Source organism: Macaca nemestrina, chromosome 7 (assembly GCF_043159975.1).
Source record: "Macaca nemestrina isolate mMacNem1 chromosome 7, mMacNem.hap1, whole genome shotgun sequence".
Taxonomy (NCBI): Eukaryota; Metazoa; Chordata; class Mammalia; order Primates; family Cercopithecidae; genus Macaca; species Macaca nemestrina.
The window spans coordinates 43,071,419-43,089,765 of NC_092131.1; the positions used below are offsets into that span (position 1 = coordinate 43,071,419).

General features: G+C 44.7%; 1 protein-coding gene across 2 annotated transcripts in view; it reads right to left on the bottom strand.

Moving 5' to 3' along the window:
* The window catches only part of LOC105473706 (farnesyltransferase, CAAX box, subunit beta), a 77,162-nt gene extending 71,128 nt beyond the window's left edge, over positions 1–6,034 (bottom strand). Inside the window, exon 1 of one of the 2 annotated variants that reach the window (XM_011727659.2) lies at positions 5,603–6,034. In XM_011727659.2, the coding sequence (XP_011725961.1) occupies positions 5,603–5,746 (144 nt within the window). In that variant the 5' untranslated portion in view covers positions 5,747–6,034. Of the gene's footprint in view, positions 1–2,629; positions 2,759–5,602 lie in introns of those variants that run through there. The other variant, XM_011727660.3, reaches the window with a different exon arrangement.
* Between the last annotated feature and the right edge of the window lie 12,313 nt (positions 6,035–18,347).

An 18,347-nucleotide genomic window follows, 5' to 3' on the forward strand; every position in this document is an offset into this window, starting at 1 on the left:
TGACCACAAATATATACCAACTGGACATATTGTAAAAAAAAAAAAAAAAATTCTAGGCTCACGTCTGTAATCCCAACACTTTGGTAAGCCAAGGCTGCAGTGAATGGTGACTGCATCACCACACTCCAGCCTGGGCGACAAAGTGAGACACTGTCTTAAAAAAAAAGTCTAATGTTATGCAAGTGGATACTTGTAACTTGGAATAAACTATTCAGTGGTAACACCTTATTCATATTCAAAAAGGATGTATCTCAAGAACTGAACATGTGGTCCGGAAATCCATATTGGCTGACTCAAAAAGTGGCTCCAGTGATGATTAAAAATAGTGAAGTCAAAGATGCATGTGAAGAGTCTGAAAAGATACATTTTATAAATAAGAGGAGGAGGAAAACCAGCATTTCTAAATTAGTGTTACTTTACAAAGTAGGTGATTTTAAGTAGGTATATGGACCCAAATTTAAATGTAAATTATGTAAGCAGGTCTTTTTCACTTATATACCTAAAGGTACATGTATTTTAAACTTAACCAAAAACAACCTTTTGGACTTTTTAATGGGGAAATTTGATATGCAGGATTACTTTACACTTGGGCAATATTGAATTTCAATAAAATAAAATGGATTCAGAAAGCTAGCCAACTGACCACTTAACCAAGTAGAGGACCGGTTCCTTCTATCAGAGGCATAAAAAATGGGGAAGTTTTATCATATTTAGTGATTTGTTCCACCTCTGTTTACTAATATTTTGGATCCTATAAGCTGAAACAAGTCAACAGCAGAAGGTCAGGATTCTGTTCCGCTGCTCCCTCCTTAGGATATGTGGTGGCCCACTGCCTAAACCTGAAGCCAGCACATCACCTGCCTCTCAACACCCTGATGGGGGCCCACCTGCCCATCTCACCTCATTTCCTACCACGTCCAACCTGCACCCACCATTCCTGGTAAGCCGTCTTACTGCCCCCAGTCAAGCCTGAGCCTTCCCTCAAAACAGCTCCCCCTCCTAGAATGGCTGCCCCGAACTCTAATTTTTACAGCCCTACCCAGTTCCACGTTCTCCATGAAGTCATCCTGACCACCTCAGCCCACACAGATGGCTTTTCAACTCCCTAAAATCCTCGTGCAAAGCAGTCATAATTTAGCACTCTGTGACTGCCTATTTTTTTGAGATGGAGTCTTGCTCTGTCACCCAGGCTTCAGTGCAATGGTGCAATCTCGGCTCACTGCAACTTCCGCCTCCCAGGTTCAAGAGATTCACCTGCCTCAGCGTCCTGAGTAGCTGGGATTACAGGTGTGCACCACCACGCCTAGCTAATTTTTGTATTTTTTTAGTAGAGATGGGGTTTCACTATGTTGGCTAGCCTAGTCTCAAACTCCTGACCTCCAGTGATCCGCCTGCCTCAGCCTCCCAAAGTGCCAGGATTACAGGAGTGAGCCACCGCACTCGGCCTTCCAGCATATTCTTTTTCATCTAAGATGAAAGAATTTTGAGGGCAGGGATCAGGACTAATAATTCTCTAATATTCCCCTCAGAGTTCAAGTTACTTGATGGACAATGAACCATGCCATTTCAAGTGGAGGATGCTTTTGCCTCTGTTCAAAGACAAACTAAAAGAAAAACAGTAGTATCTTTTGTAAACACCTGTTTTTGGCAAGGCTGTTACCTCTGAGACTATCAGTATTAACCTACTGGCCTGAATCAGAGTGTTTGCAATGGGATGATTCCAGATGGCACAATAAGGCAGGCAGGCACTAACGATACAACCACGTCTTGTTCTCTAGTGTCACGAAAGGCCCTCCCTGCATCTGCATTAACAAAATAGCTTAGCAAGGTAGAGACCCTCATAAAAATATCCAGAGCTGACCATTTCTCATTACCTCCACTACCGTCACTGTGAGCTAAGCCACTGTCACCTCTCCCAGGATACTGCAATAGCCTCCTAACTGGTTTCCCTGCATCCACCCTCACTCCCCACCATCTACTCTTGACAGTAACCTAAATGAGTCTGTTAAAATGCTAGTCAGATGTGTCACTCCCCTGCTGAAAACCCTCTGATCATGGATCAGTCTAAGTCCTGGCAGGAAACAGATGGCACAAAGTGGGTGATTTGAGGAGAGTTTATAAAGGAACTATTTACAAAGATGTGGGCAGGTGTAGGGAAACCACAAGAGAAAATGCAGTATCTGGAGCTGGTAAATTAGGGGTACCTGAACTCCTCATAGACCTGAAGGTGTGAAGAATGGAGAGGGAGGGAGACAAAGAGCTCAGAGAAGGCACGTGACAGGAAATGTGACCCTAAGACTAAGGAAACCCCAGCCCACACAAGCCTGCAGGAGGGAAGAAATACAACGGTCTCATTCTTCTCCTTCTCAGCCACCCCCAGCAATACTTCCCATGGCCTGCAGTCATAAAGCAAGGAAACCTGTCAGCGCAGGGCCCCCTCCTGGGGCACATCTACAGAGCAGGCTGGAAAAAGGCCAAGTGAATGTGGGGCCAAGTAAATGGCAGGTATACAGCCAAGTGGCTCCCCATCTCAGTCAGGATATTTTAAAGTACTTCCAAGGGCCAGTGTGAGGCCCTACATGATCCGACCCATCTCCTATTCTCTGGTTTGCTAAGCCCCCGTGCTCACCAGGCATTCTGCTGCCTTGGTCCTTTGTGCTTGCTGCTTTCTCTGCCCAGAATACTCTCGCACCAGATTCATGATGGCTTCCTCCCTCATCTGAGACTTCAGGTCTCAGATCACATGTGTTGTCACAGAGGGTTCCCCTTACCACCTTATATGAAGACATCCCTTGCTCCCACCCCACCCATTCCTGACACACCCTATCCCCTCTATCCCAAGGTGTTACTCTCCACAGCACTTCTAATTAACATTTTATATTGAGATAGCTATAGATATTATCTCTTTTAATTGACTGCTTCATTGGCCTAGAAACAGTTTTATAAAGGCATCAACTTGGCCTCTTTTGTTCAATGACTTATGCCGAGTGTCTAGAACAGTACCTGGCTTGTAGAAGGCGCTCAAGTATTTGCTGAATGAATGAAAATCAATGAATGGAACAGAGGACTCACAGCTAAGGACTCCTTCCACTATTTATAGGTTTAACTCCTATTACCAAATTATTGCTTAACAAATAAACTGAGTCTTCTGATAATCAGATAGGAAGCAGGTAACAAGCATGTAATTTTTTTTTTTTAATTTAAAAAGTTTTTGTCTTAAATAGACATGGGGTCTTGCTATGTTGCCCAGGCCAGTACCAAAATCAGTATAGTTGTTTTTTGTTTTAAGAGACAGGGTTTTACTGTGTTGCCCAGTACAGTGGCTCGATCATGGCTCATCTGTGAACTCCTGGGCTCAAATGATCCTCCCACCTCAGCATCCCAAGTAGCTAGGACTACAGGTGCATACCACCACGCCCAGCTATATATATATTTTTTTCTTTTTTTGGTAGAGACAGGGTCTTGTTATGTTGCCCAAGTTGGTCTCCTGGGCCCAGGTGATCTCACCTTGAACTCCCAACATGCTGGGATTACAGGTGTCAGTCATCAATTTGTTTTTACTGGCAATGGCACAAAATTGAGCTATTAGTAAATGGAAGCTTTAGTCAAAACTGAAAGAGTAATAGTATATCCTCTGTAAATAACTTCTCCTAACAAGGTTGTTACTTTTGATGAATGTATCATCATTAACCTACCAACGTGGTAGGTCTCTAAACCTCAGTCTTCTCATCCATAAAAAGTGTAAGGATTGAATGATACTATGTGTGGAGAGCATTTAGCACTGTGCTGAGACTTAATAAATGGTCACTAAGATGATTATTAAACCAGTGAGGCAGCCACAAAAATGAGATACAACATTATCTTCCTACTACCTGAAAGTGTTCATCCTAGACTCTAATAATGTGTGCTGGAATAACAACACGAAAAAGAAATATAAGATTCTTTACTGTCTGCCATACCGTTGGGTTTAGATTTGAAAGATGCTTGCACCACGCATAGTGGCTCATGACTGTAATCCCAGCACCCTGGGAGGCCAAGGAGGGCAGATCACTTGAGGTCAGGAGTTCAAGACCAGCCTGGCCACACAGTGAAATCTGTCTCTACTAAAATACAAAAATTAGCCAGGCGTGTTGGTGGGCGCCTGTAGTCCCATCTACTCTGGAGGCTAAGGCAGGGGAATCGCTTGAACCTGGGAGGCGGAGGTTGCATTGCAGTAAGCCGAGATCGTGCCACCACATCCCAGTCTGGTGACAGGGCGAGACCCCGTCTCGAAAAAAAAAAGGGCAATCTGACAGTCTATGGTCAGATATTAAATAAAACACTTGACCCGAATCACTCAGCAATCCATCATTTAGGACTTCTGCAAAAATCCTCCAGGTTTTTCATCAGTGGGAAATTTCTTTACAATCTTTTGCAGTCAGCCTTCCCTGGGACACACTGGTAGGCAACCCAACCAGGAGAGTTAGCTAGTTTCAAGAGGTGAGGATTTCCTTTACTCCCCTAAATTCCATAAGTTTAAATCTCCAGTTAAAATATTCTCCCTGCTACTTTGTGAATCATCATGTATCAAGCCTTTGTTTCTGTTATAAATTTATAATTCTAGTCATAACTGTACAATATAACAACTATTGTTACTAATTTTGCCAAAGTACAGGCTTCCAACTTCAAGTATGAAATACAAAACAGGTCTCTCCAAGGTGAAGCCTGGAGACTGACCTCACTAAGAGATCTTATTTCAGTAAGAAGCAGGATGTTCATTTATTAGCGTTAAGAATCATCCTAACCACTTCTCCTACCGACAGATGGATACACAGTTCCACATAACAATCTTGGGAACAATTCCAATCAGGGAATAAATAGAAAAACAAAACTATGGTTTTGGGCATATGAATCATTCCTCAAACACTTTTCTAAATGATAGGTTCGATCCTACTTCTAGGCCTTAGGGAATGATTAGTAGTCCAAAATCCATACTTTCTGTTAGAGCACTTTCCAAACTCTGTTTTCCTGCCTGTCCCCACAGGGGCTATTTCCTTGTACTTCCATCGTTTAATATTGTGTCCGACACGTAGTTGGTGCTCAAGTGGCTGAATGACTACCAAAATGCCCACCCACGAGGCAGGCCCCCAAACCTGGCACTGCAGGTCAAAAATCAAACAGATCGTGAAACGGCATGACAGCGGCCTGGCCCTTCTCTCCTCTCTGCCTCCAGAAGCTGAGAGCAGGTTGGGAAAAGTGCACTGTGCACCCCAGAACCTCCCGAAGTACTGGCAGAACGGAGTGGGCTATCCGACCCGCCTGGGCTGCCTCTGTTCTCCAGACGTAGAACACGATTCTCCTCGTTCTTTAGGGCAGAAGGGACCCGGCTACTGCCCACTCCTCCAAGCCCAACCTTGAAACGACCCTTCCCCAACCTGGCCGCGCAAACGCTCCACGACGAAGCCCAAGCCTGGGCGCCCGGAGCTTCCCAGAGGGAAGGCGCCCCGGTGCGCTGTGGGAGTCGTAGTTCCCCGGTGAGTTCCGCACCCGGGCGGCCCTACGAACGGGACTCCCGCTCCCAGAACACCCCGCGCGGGTGCCTCGCCCAGTCCTGCCACCTCACCTGTTCTATGGACGTGACTGTTTCCACCGAGTCGTCCTGCAACCGCTCTCGCGCGTGCTCGGGCCTCAGACTGTACAGCGGCTCTGACCAGACGGGGGAGGAAGATGGAGGGCAATAGTAGGTGAAAGAACTCGGAGAAGCCATGATCAGGAGAGCAGCGGACAGTGTGTAGGACTCAGCTTCGTTAAGCAACAACGCGCATTGAAACTCGAGCGGGCTAAGGCGCTACGGCGAGCGGATAGAGGCAAAAAGATTTTGAACGCGAATCTCTCCTCCCACCTACAAGTCTTTAGAGTGAGTACTGAGATGCTGCCGCCCGCCGTTGGGCAGAGGCGCTGCTGCAAGAGCTCAGAGTCCTGAAGCGCAAGGGTGTCTACATCCGAATTTCATTTCAGAGAGATGGCGTAGGACACTTCGCTTTGTTATGCAAATTGTTAAAAAGAACTTTAACATTCTGCTAATTCTCACTTAACTGTAATGCAGTCGCTTGCATTTTCAGGTGCCCAAGAACCCAATGAATGTAAGTTTGAAAGCATTTCTGACAGCTCTACTGATTGCCTCAGTCACGCTATTACTAATAGAATTATTGTGCACCTTGGGGTACTTGACAGCCTCCCAGGAGAAGGCAGCAGCTGCTCAAACGTGCAAGGACGCCGTCTCAGTAATTCAGTGATGGAGGGAGGGGGGCATTATGATTTTCTCCTACCTCTTGGAGGTTACATTGCAGTAGCAAGAACTGAAATGCAGTAGAAGGAACAAGGATAAGTGAAACAGTCAGTCAGTCCGCAGATATTTACGGAACACCTGCTATGTGTCAGGCATTGTGCTAGGTCCTAGGAATACAAAAGTGAACAAAACAAAGTCCCTGCCCTTGGGAACCTTACATTCTAAGAAAATCGACAGAATTGAATGTATCCAATGCAATAAATGTATGAAGTCTTGTGATAAATGATATGAAGGAAAATAGCAGGGTCTATGAAAGAGACTAAAGGGGTAGGAAACTAATTGAATTGTATGGTCAGGCCAAGCCTCTCTAAGTGACCTTTCATTTGAGATCCGAAGGATGACGAGGAGTCATCCAGAAGAACAGTATGGGAAAGAACTCCTGAGAAGGAAGAAACAGCAACTTTTAGAAGACATGTGCTGGGCACAGTGGCTCATGCCTGTAATCCCAGCACTTCGGGAGGCTGAGGCAGGAAGATCACTTGAGGAGTTAGAACATCCTGGGCAACATAGCAAGACCTCATCTCTATTAAATATCAAAAAAATTAGCTGGGCGTGGTGGCGCATGCCTGTAGTCCCAGCTACTCAGCAGGCTAAGGTGGGAGGATTCCTTGAGCCCAGGAAGTCGAGGCTGCAGTGAGCTATGATTGTGCCACTGCACTCCAACCTGAGTGGCAGAGCGGGACCTTGTTTCAAAAAACAAAACAACAAAAACAAAAACCATAGGCTCAAGTGACCCTCCTGCCTCAGCCTCCTGAGTATTATTTTAGGGCATGCATCAAAAGTACTACACCAAAAATTATAATTCCAAGATATTAAACTGGGGGAGTTGTATGTAGGAGGTTATAGAAGGTATGTTAATAACAGACATTCCGGGTACACTTGGAGACAAGCTTCCTGCTCAGAGCATTTCACTCTGTTCCCACTCCATTCCATGTCACATGTCTAGGATCCAGGGATTATAGACCAGAGTGACATTTGACAACCATCCATTCCCCTGTTCTCAGTCTCTGGTAGTAAATAGAAGCAGTCAGAAAAAATGTCACAGATGAAGCTGGGCTGGCTTAAAGACCTCAGGTAGATGAACACTACCACTGTGTCCATTTTAGTGGTACTATTGCTGAACTAAGACCTAGAGGCACCAGAATGTTACCAAATCTGGAAATAAGGGGACTGTATGGGTTAGGACCCATGGATATGGCTGCACAGTGTGAAATGGTCCCATTACATTGAGCCCTCTATTGGCATCTTATTGTGTTTCCCTTAGTTATATTTTGGGAAAAAATGGTCTGATAAGGTCAGAGTCATATCTAAGGATTCAGCCTTTGTCACAAAGAGTTTCTTTGCAGGAGAACTGGAAACTTTACGCTTCAATCCTGAAGACTGTGCTATTGAAAGAATAGCTGGGACAGTTTTGTGACAAATTGTTGCATCTGTCAGGTGCACCTAGAGCAATTGCAAATTGTATTTTAGAAATAAAAATTCATTTCTGAAATTTAGTCTCCTCTGCAGTGGGATCCAAAAGATGTGAATAGGAACATGGGCAAGAGTCTCCTGCAGGAGAGTGTGTTCTCATCCAATTAATGTTTATTGAGTACAGGGTAAGTGCTGGGCACTGAGCTAACTGCTAAGGAGACAGCAGTGAACAAGCCAGACACAGTCTCTGCCATTATGGGTCTTATGATTTACCAGAAAAAACTTTAAACAATAATGACGGAATTGACTCTTTCATGACAGTTGAGAGAAATGGGATGAGGCAGAAAGAAGTATGGAGTGTTGTGAGGTTGCATGACAGGGGGACCCTAAGGTAGCCTGGAAGGCTTGAAAAGACTCCCATGAGGAAGTGAGTTAATTAATCTAGGGGATGGGAACATCCCAGGCAGAGGAAACCCAGTGACAACCCCAAATCAAGTGAAACCAGTAATGAAAAATATGTGGGGTTTGTACTCCATGTAAGCATCGAGAAGACTTGGATCAAGTAGCCCACTAGTTGTCCCTCCTCTTGGTTTAATAAAACCACTCATTCAAGAAGCAGAATGAACATAAATAATGGTACTATAGAGAATGATATATTTAGAGAGGAAACTCTTAGTCATGATAATAGCAACTCCAGCTTGGACTGCAGATGGTTTATGTTTATTTTACTCAAATGCCTGATACTCTTTTCTAAATTAAACTGATCGCGTTTCTTTAAAAATAATATTAAATGTGGACCGTGCTATTTTATACTTTTAAGAGCAAGAAAAAGAAAAAAAGTAATGGTCTAAATGAACCACTAGAGGTCGCTTCTGACCCTGGAGTGCGCTTAGGGAGTACGTTTTAAAACTGCTCTCGTATTTTAGTAGAGACGGGATTTCACCGTGTTAGCCAGGATGGTCTCGATCTCCTGACCTCGTGATCCGCCCGCCTCGGCCTCCCAAAGTGCTGGGATTACAGGCGTGAGCCACCGCGCCTGGCCATGGTAGGGTGGCGGGGGGTGCATTTCTAACCCTCTTGATTCCACTCCTTCTCCAGCTACCTCCCCATGACTCATTGGCAGAGACCCTTGAAAGAGTTGCTGCTACTAATGTCTCCAGGTCCTCTCTTCCAACTCTCTCAAGCACGTTCTAATCTGGCTTTCCAATCGGTTCCTATCAACTCTCCAGTAAACTCCACATAGCCAAATCCAAGGGCCAGGTCTCAGTCCTGATCTCAAGTCTTCCTTCTTGACTTCCCAGCAATATTTGCACAGTTGATCATTTCCCTTCTTGAAACCCATTGTCCTTGTGGTGCCTCACACTAGTTTTCCACCTTCCTTGCCTTGCTTATATCTTGGATACCTTAGCTTGGGGTACCCCCAGGATTCAGTTCTCAGACCTCTTATCTGTCTTCACTCACTTCCCTGTCAGCTCAGGCAGTCTCAGTGTTTTAAATAACACCCATAGGTTGAAAACTCCCTAATTTGTATCTCCAACCTGGATCTCTCCTGAACTCCAGAGTTCATGTCTAATGTCTATTTGCATTTCCACTTAGATCTCCAATAGGCATCTCAAACTTAACATATCCACAACAGAGCTGCTGGTCTTCCCTTCCAAACCAGTGCACTCAGTCTTGCCCACCTCTGTTATGATAACTCCATCCTTCCAGTTACTCCAAATACCTTGGAATCATTCTTGCTGCCTCTCTTTTTCTTACTACTTTTAAGTTCTGTTCTAAATATATCTAGCATCTGATCACTGCTTACCAATCCCACTGCCAGTGTCCTGGTCCAAGCCACCATCATCTGTTACTTGGATTCGTACACTAATCTCTTTTTTTTTTTTTTTTTTTTTTGAGACGGAGTCTCGCTCTGTCGCCCAGGCTGGAGTGCAGTGGCGCAATCTCGGCTCACTGCAAGCTCCGCCTCCCGGGTTCACGCCATTCTCCTGCCTCAGCCTCCCGAGTAGCTGGGACTACAGGCGCCCGCCCCTGCGCCCGGCTAATTTTTTCTATTTTTAGTAGAGACGGGGTTTCACCATGGTCTCGATCTCCTGACCTTGTGATCCGCCCGTCTCGGCCTCCCAAAGTGCTGGGATTACAGGCGTGAGCCACCACGCCCGGCCTCGTACACTAATCTCTTAACCATTCTCCCTGTTTTCACTCTTGTCCCCCTGTACCCTAATGCAAACTTGCTATAGTCTGAATGTTTAGGTGCCACCAGTATTCATATGTTGAAACCGAATCCCCAATGTGAAGGTGTTTGAAGGTGGAGCCTTTGGTAGGTGCTTGGGTCATGGGGGCAAAGTTGTCATGAATGGAATTCATGTCCTTATAAAAGAGACCCCAAAGAGCTGCCTCACTCCTTCTACCATATAAGGACACATAGAGAAGGCATCACCTATGAACCAGAAAGCAGGCCCTCACCAGACACCAAATCTGCAGGTGCCTTGATGTTGAACTTTATTTCTGTTGCTTACAAGGTACCCAGTGTGTGGGATTCGGTTCTAGCAGCCTCAAAGGTCTAAGATAAAATGAAAAAGCCAGACTGAACTTTTAAAAATGTAAGCAAAGCCACCCCTTCACTCAGAGCCCTCTTCTCATCTCAAAGTCAGGGTGGACTGGAGGACCCCAGTCACCTCTCTGGCCCCTTCCCTTTGCACTCTCCAGCTTGCTCCCTGCCTCAACGCTGGCCTCCCTGCTGTTCTGTGTACACCTCTCCTGCTGCAGCCTCGGAGCACTGATGCTTGTGTCGCCTCCCCCTGCAGAGCTCTGCCCCAGACATAGACATGGCTTGCCCTTGCTTCTTATAGTTTTTGCTCAAATTCTTTTTTTCTTTTTCTTTTTCTATAATTTCTTTTTTCTGAAAAATTGTATAGCAATGGGTTCTCCCTGTGTTCCCCAGGCTGGTCTCAAACTGCTAGAATCAAGCAGTCCTCCCACATCAGCCTCCCAAAGTGCTGGGATTACAGGCATGAGCCACAACGCCTGGCCCAAATTCTTTAGTCTAACCCAAATTTCCCTTTTCTTGAGGACTCTCCTGACCTCCCCATGTAAAATGGAAGTGCCACCCCCTTTGGTGATAGCTTAATCCCACTCCCCTGCTTTATTTTTCTCATTGCCAGATCAGATACTTTATATTTTGTGTATTGATTTGTTTACTATCTGTCTTCCTCCACCAAAATGTAAGCTTTATGGGGCAGGGAATTTTTTTTTTTTTGGTCTGTTTTATTCATTGCTGTACTCCCTGACATAATAGACATTGAATAAGTTAAATGGTTCAAATGATTTCCAGTCATTGTAATGAACATTTGAGTGCTTGTTTGTGTAACATAATTGTAGATGATAATGACAATGAACATAATACTAGCCTTATCCTTCAAGAACTCACTATCTAATAACTACAGAGACCATGTAAATATAAATGAGTATAAAATAAATGTGTAAATATAAATAAATATATTAAGTAGATAAGATTTAAAATGAAAACTATATATAAATGACAAAAACATAAAATAAGACATAATACATACACAGAATATATTCCCCAAGAATGTATTCTCTTGCAGTGGGAATGTAGCTGAAGGAGTAATTCATTCTAATCTATTTAATGAAGATGGCCTTTTATGTATAATATTTGTGTTTAGTAACATTTGTAAGAGACTAGTCTGAAGTAATCATTTTAAATAATTATATTGAAATTTAGAAATTGTGAAATGTATTTTTAAAATTTTCTGTATCACACAAAAGGAAATATAAAAAGCTTCCAATCATAAAAAACAAAAAGAATAGCTTTCTAAATGTAGTACAATGATATTATTGCACAAAGAACAGCTGTGAGCTTCTCAGAAGTCAAATCATCAATGCTACATGCCTGCATTATTTTATTGTGTTGTATATTGATATGAAATAAATTACATTATATATTATTAATCATTACATATACTCTATTACTGAAAACCTGTGCAAAAATATTGACTCACAGTCCTGTTTTGGGTTTATCATGGTGAATCTTTTACCAGCAGATACAAAATGGAAGCCAACTAAATAACATTGTTCACCTTGAAAACTCTAAGAAATGATTTTTTATTTGGCTGGGCATGGTGGTTCATGCCTGTAATCCCAGCACTTTGGGAGGCCGAGGCAGGCGGATCACAAGGTCAAGAGATCGAGACCATCCTGGCTAACATGGTGAAACCCCGTCTCTACTAAAAATACAAAAATTAGCTGGGCATGGTGGCAGGCACCTGTAGTCCCAGCTACTCTGGAGGCTGAGGCAGGAGAATCACTTGAACCTGGGAGGTGGAGGTTGCAGTGAGTCAAAATCACACCGCTGCTCTCCAGCCTGGTAACAGAGCAAGACTCTGTCTCAAAAAAAAAAAAAAAAAAAAAGAAAGAAAGAAAAATGTTTTTGAAACTGTTGAGAGGCAATGCCGGAGGTGTACATTGTAAGGCATACCAGTGACTCTCAAGCCTGGCTGTGCACTGGGATCATTGGTGGAGCCTTCGAAAATCCAGATTCTCCCAGGCACCAGCCCAACCAACTAAATCAGAATCTGTGGGGCTGGGGCCCAGGCACATGCATTTTGTCAAAGCTCCACAAGTGATGCTGACTCACAGCTAGGGTTGGAGCCACCTTGAAGCGTCTTTGTATGTGGTGAACATGAGCTGTCCACCAGAGCCTGGCTCCCCTTCCACAGGGAGAGTTGCAGCTGGGAAGTGACTGCTCAGCAGTCTCCTTTGCTTTTAGGTAGAGGCTTGTGACTGGGTGCTGGCCAATAAAAAGTGGAAGACATGATATCTACTACATCTAGACCTGACCCTTTAAAACCTTTCATGCGATCCTCTATTTCCTTGCTTCCCCTCTCCGCCAGCTGAAAGTCAATGCCTGGGGTAGTCCTCCATAATCAAAAGAACATCATGCCACGTGTTCTAGAAGTTAAAAACCTCAGTTAACAAAGAGGTCTCTTTCAGTGTTTCACTCCACTGCACAAATGGTATCCCTTTGTAGATTCAAAATAATTTTCTGGACAGGTTTGGTGACATCTTTGCAATGTATATTATGACTACTACTTTCAAACAATCTTTTTCAAGTCTGACAACTTAGAACTACAGGGTCAACTCTCCCCTCTCCTGTTAACAGAGCCCTTCTTCCCCTGCTGTCTACAAGGCAGTCTTAGAAGGGTCGTAAGTGTATACTTAGGTAAAAAAAGGAGAGCCTGTAAATCCTGATATGTGAGGGACCTGGGGTATGGCGTCTCCTTGCCTTTGGTTGGCAGGCACTCTCTGATTCTTCCTGCAAGGCAGATCTTATAAAGAACAACATCTTGCTTTTAAAGGAGTCCTACAACGGAAGTCCCTTGTTGAAAACAGCAGAGTTTCTGCCACCCTGGGTGCCTAAATGACTATGGAACAAAGCTACCCTTACTCCCTACTCTTTGCTGTTCATTAGACTTTACATGAGAGGGAAATAAATCTTTATAGTGTGAACCCCTGAGATTTAGGGATTCATCTGTTACAGCAACTAGCATTGCCTTAACTAACACATGCAATGACTCTTTCCTGCATAGATTCCTAACTGTAGATATCTTGTCCCCCAAAACATAACTTTGACAACACAAGTTTGATATGACATATATCGCATAGTTGGGGGTTGCTAGTCATGTCTCTCAATTCTAGTTTCATAAAGGGAAGGATTGCTAATCTGAGGCTTCCCCATCACAAAATTTTCTACTTTGACCATCTGGACCACCTATCAGAGAGTCTCCAAAAAGACACAACTTTTATTTCCCACTCTAAGAGAATGAGATAACTCCTAAAAACTATCTTTGCACAGGAAATCCGATCTGATGAGGCTCCTGGTTTGGTCCTTGCTATGGGCTGAGTTGCGTCTCCCCCAGCACCCTCCCAAATTCATATGTTGAAGTCCTAACCCTTAGTAACTCAGAATGTGGCTATATTTTTGGAGATAGGGCCTTTAAAGGGGTAATTAGGATAAAAACGCGGTCATGTTGGGCCCTAATCCAATTTGACTGGTGTCCATATAAAAAGAGATTAGGGCCGGGTGCGGGGGCTCTCGCCTGTAATCCCAAGGCTTTGGGAGGCTAAGATGGGAGGATCACGAGGTCAGGAGATCGAGACCATTCTGGCTAACACAGTGAAACTGTGTCCCTACTAAAAATACAAAAAAAAAATTAGCCGGGCGTGGTTGCGGGCGCCTGTAGTCCCAGCTACTTGGGAGGCTGAGGCAGGAGAATGGTGTGAAACCGGGAGGTGGAGGTTGCAGTAAGCCGAGATCATGCCACTGCACTCCAGCCTGGGTGACAGAGCAAGACTCCATCTCAAAAAGAAAAAGAAGAAATGAGGACATTGATCGGCATAGGTGGAAGACCATGTGAACATGAAGACAGCTATCTACAGCCAAGGAGATACCTCATAAGAAATCAACCCTGTTGACACTTTCATCTCAGACTTCTGACTGCTACAATTGTGAGAAATAAATTCCTGGTGGTTTTTTTTTGTGTGTGTGTTTTGAGACGGAGTCTTGCTCTGTCGCCCAGGCTGGAGTGCAATGGTGTGATCTCGGCTCACTGCAACCTCTGCCTTCCGGGTTCAAGCGATTCTCCTGTCTCATCCTCTTGAGTAACTGGGATTATAGGCATAAGCCACCATGCCCAGCTAATTTTTGTATTTTTAGTAGAGACAGGGTTTCACCATGTTGGCTGGGCTGGTCTTGAACTCCTGACCTCATGATCCACCCGCCTTGGCCTCCCAAAGTGCTGGGATTAAGGGCATGAGCCACCATGCCCGGCCAAATTCCTGTTGTTTAAGCCACCCAGTCTCTGGTACTTTGTTATGGCATCCCTAGAAAACTGATGTAGTCATGAAGGTGGTGGCCAGGACACTGAGGACAACCTCAAATGGTACTGTGGGTCATTTTGTGTCAACATCAATTACCATCAGAATTGTTTCCTGTGGTTCCCAGCCCCCAAATGCACATGTCTCTGATAATTTGCCTTCGCCCCTCTTTCCTTGTCATTTGAGTATATTTTCTCCATTCTCTATTTAGTCAGGGGAAAACAAAGAAAAAGCATGTGAATGGAGGACAGTACTGAGACCATGGTAGGGGGATGTGTCCTGTTTCTTTCAATCACGAGGATGCCAAAATATTCCACTGAGTGACTGAGGTAAGGGGATGGAATTTAGGTATTTCATTTACAAAGACCTGGTTAAAGTGAACTTTGTGGTCTCCACTAGTCTATATGGTTCTTCTTTATTTTTAGACAGAATCTTGTTCTGTCGCCTAGGCTGGAGTGCAGTGGCACAATCTCAGCTCACTACAACCTCTGCTTCCTGGGTTCAAGCGATTCTCCTGCCTCAGACTCCAGAGTAGCTGTGATTATAGGCGTGCACCACCACACCAGCTAATTTTTGTATTTTTAGTAGAGATAGGGTTTTGCCATGTTGGCCAGGCTGTTCTTGAACTCCTGACCTCAGGTAAGCCACCCACCTCGGCTTCCCAAAGTGCTAGGATTACTGGCATAAGCCACCATGCCTGACCATCTATATGATTCTTTTGCTAACGTTGTCCCAAAATCTTAGTTCCTCCATCTCACAAAACATACACAGACATAAAGACACAGAGAAATCTGTACGATGGCTCTGAAACTGACTGAACCCAGATGAGGGTAAGGATGGATATTTGAAGCTTGGGTTTTGGTTTCTAAACTATTCCCCATCTCTCTCTCTCTCTTTTTTTTTTTTTTTTTTTTGAGACAGTCTTGCTCTGTTGCCCAGGCTGGAGTGCAGTGGCGCTATCTCGGCTCACTGCAACCTCCGCCTCCCAGGTTCAAGCGATTCTCCTGCCTCAGCCTCCTAAGTAGCTGGGATTACAGGCACACGCCACCACACCCAGCTAATTTTTGTATTTTTAGTATAGACAGGGTTTCACCATGTTGGTCAGGCTGGTCTTGAGCTCCTGACCTTGTGATCTGCTCACCTTGGCCTTTCAAAGTGCTGGGATTATAGATGTGAGCCACCACCCCCAGCCTTTTCTTTTCTTTTTTGTGAGACAGAGTCTCGCTCTGTCACCCAGGCTGGAGTACAGTGACAAATCTCGGCTTACTGCAACCTCCGCTTCCCGGGTTCAAGCGATTCTCCTGCCTCAGCTTCCCGAGTAGCTGGGATAACAGGCGCCTGCCATTAGGCCTGGCTAATTTTTGTATTTCTAGTAGAGATGGGGTTTCACCATGTTGGCCAGGCTGGTCTCAAACTCCTGACCTCAGGTGATCCGTCTACCTTGGCCTCCCAAAGTGCTGGGATTACAGGCATGAGCCACCTCGCCTGGACTTTTTTTTTTTTTTTTTTCTCTAAAGCAATGTAAGCTACTGAATTTGAGGTCAGTTCAGTATGACTACATACACCCTTTTTTTTTTTTTTTTTTTTTTTTTTTTTGAGACAGAGTTTCAATCTTGTTGCCCAGGCTGGAGTGCAATGACAGGATCTTGGCTCACTGCAACCTCTGCCTCCTGGATTCAAGCGATTCTCCTGCCTTAGCCTCCGGAGTAGCTGGGATTACAGGCGTGCGCCACCACACCCAGCTAATTTTGTATTACTAGTAGAGATGGGCCAGGCTGGTCTCGAACTCCTGACCTCAGGTGATCTGCCCACCTCGGCCTCCCAAAGTGCTGGGATTACAGGGGTTAGCTACTGCGCCTAGCCTTTTTTCTTTTTTCCTAAAGCAATATAAGCTACTGAATTTGAGGTCAGTCCAGTATGACTACATATACTCAATTTTTTATGAGTATGAACATTTATTTCTCTGGATTCCTTCAGCAAACCTCATTCCCTTTCCTGTCTTGCCTAGGGAAAGCCATTTCTTTCAAAATGAAATGAGGAATCCACGTCAGCTTGCATTTTCTTTCCTGTTTCCTCAGACAGAAGCAACCAGAGAGCCACTAAAGGTCTCATTGAGGAGACCTGCAGAGAGCTATTTACCATTACAGTGTCCATCAATGGGAAGGCAGCTGCGGTGCCCAAAGGGGGTCAGGCTGGGTTGGATCTGCCCTCTGTACTCTGGTGGTGGTGGGAAGAAAATCACAGCAGGTTGGGCCTTGGTTCCCAGAAAACATACCCGGCTATATTCATCTGTGGGATATTCCTACCACCCGGAATACATAGGGAGAATGCATAGGGAAAACATTACAGGGCGTTTTCTGCACCTCCATTTTATTGAGTGCTGGGTCAAGTGCTGTGCTGTTCTTTCCATGCATTATCTTATTTCATTTTTCCAGCAATCCTATAAGGTAGTCATGCTAAATATCCTATTTTGAGATGAGGAAACTGAGGCACAGAGGGGTTCAGTAATGTGCTTAAGTTTGCACAGCTGGTGAGTGGTGACACTGGGACTGGAACCCAAGTGTGCCTAACTCCAGAGCCCTAGGCATGCACCTGGAACCCCATGTAAGCCCAATGTAGAGACGTGCACCTCAAAATAATGGAATCCACTATATCAGTTCCTTTAGCTTTTAGTGTAATCAGAGTAGCTAGCAGGCTCGGGATTTTCCCCTCCTTTTTTTTTTTTTTTTGAGACGGAGTTTTGCTCTTGTTGCCCAGGCTGCAGTGTAATGGTGCAATCTCGGCTCACTGCAACCTTCGCCTCCCGGGTTCAAGCAATTCTCCTGCCTCAGCCTCCTGAGTAGCTGGGATTACAGGCACCAACCACCACGCCCAGCTAATTTTTTGTATTTTTAGTAGAGATGGGGTTTCACCATGTTGGCCAGGCTGGTCTTGAACTTTTCTTCTCGTGTTATAATTCAGACACTTAACCTGAAATATACCTTTTCAAATGAAGTAAATGGGCTAAACACTTTCCTTGACCTACTACTGAAAAATACATTCTCCATCCAATATTCAGCCTCAAAACAGGTATATACATAAATATTTTTCATTGCTTTTTTTTTTTTTTTTTTTTTTTGAGACAAGGTCTCACTCTGTTTCGCAGGCTGGAGTGCAGAGTCATGATCTCGGCTCACAGAAACCTTAGCCTAATGGGTTCAAGCAATCCTCCCTCCTCAGCCTCTCAAGTAGCTGGGATTACAGGCGAGCCACCATGCCCAGCTAATTTTTGTATTTTTAGTAGAGACGGGGTTTCACTACGTTGGCCAGGCTGGTCTCCAACTCCTAACCTCAAAGTGATCTGCCCGCCTCAGCCTCCTAAAGTGCTGGGATTACAGGCATAAGCCAACGCACCTGGCCTTTCACTGCTTTTTAAAGACCTAATAGGGTAGACTTTGCTCTCCCTCAATACTCGTTGGTAGGGATAGGCAATTTTCTTAACTCCAGAGAGCATTCGTTTGCCTCTCTCCAGTGCTAACACGTTCAGTGGTAGGAAACTGGGTCTTGAACAAGGGTCATTCATTCTTTGGTACTACTGGCTATACCACACAGAGACATTTAGGGGTCACAATACACTCGTCACTTGGGCACCTATCCTAAGCACCTTAGAGGGAAAACAGAGACTTTTGCCAGTACACCTCCAAAGGATTTTGCACTTGGAGATGGTTTT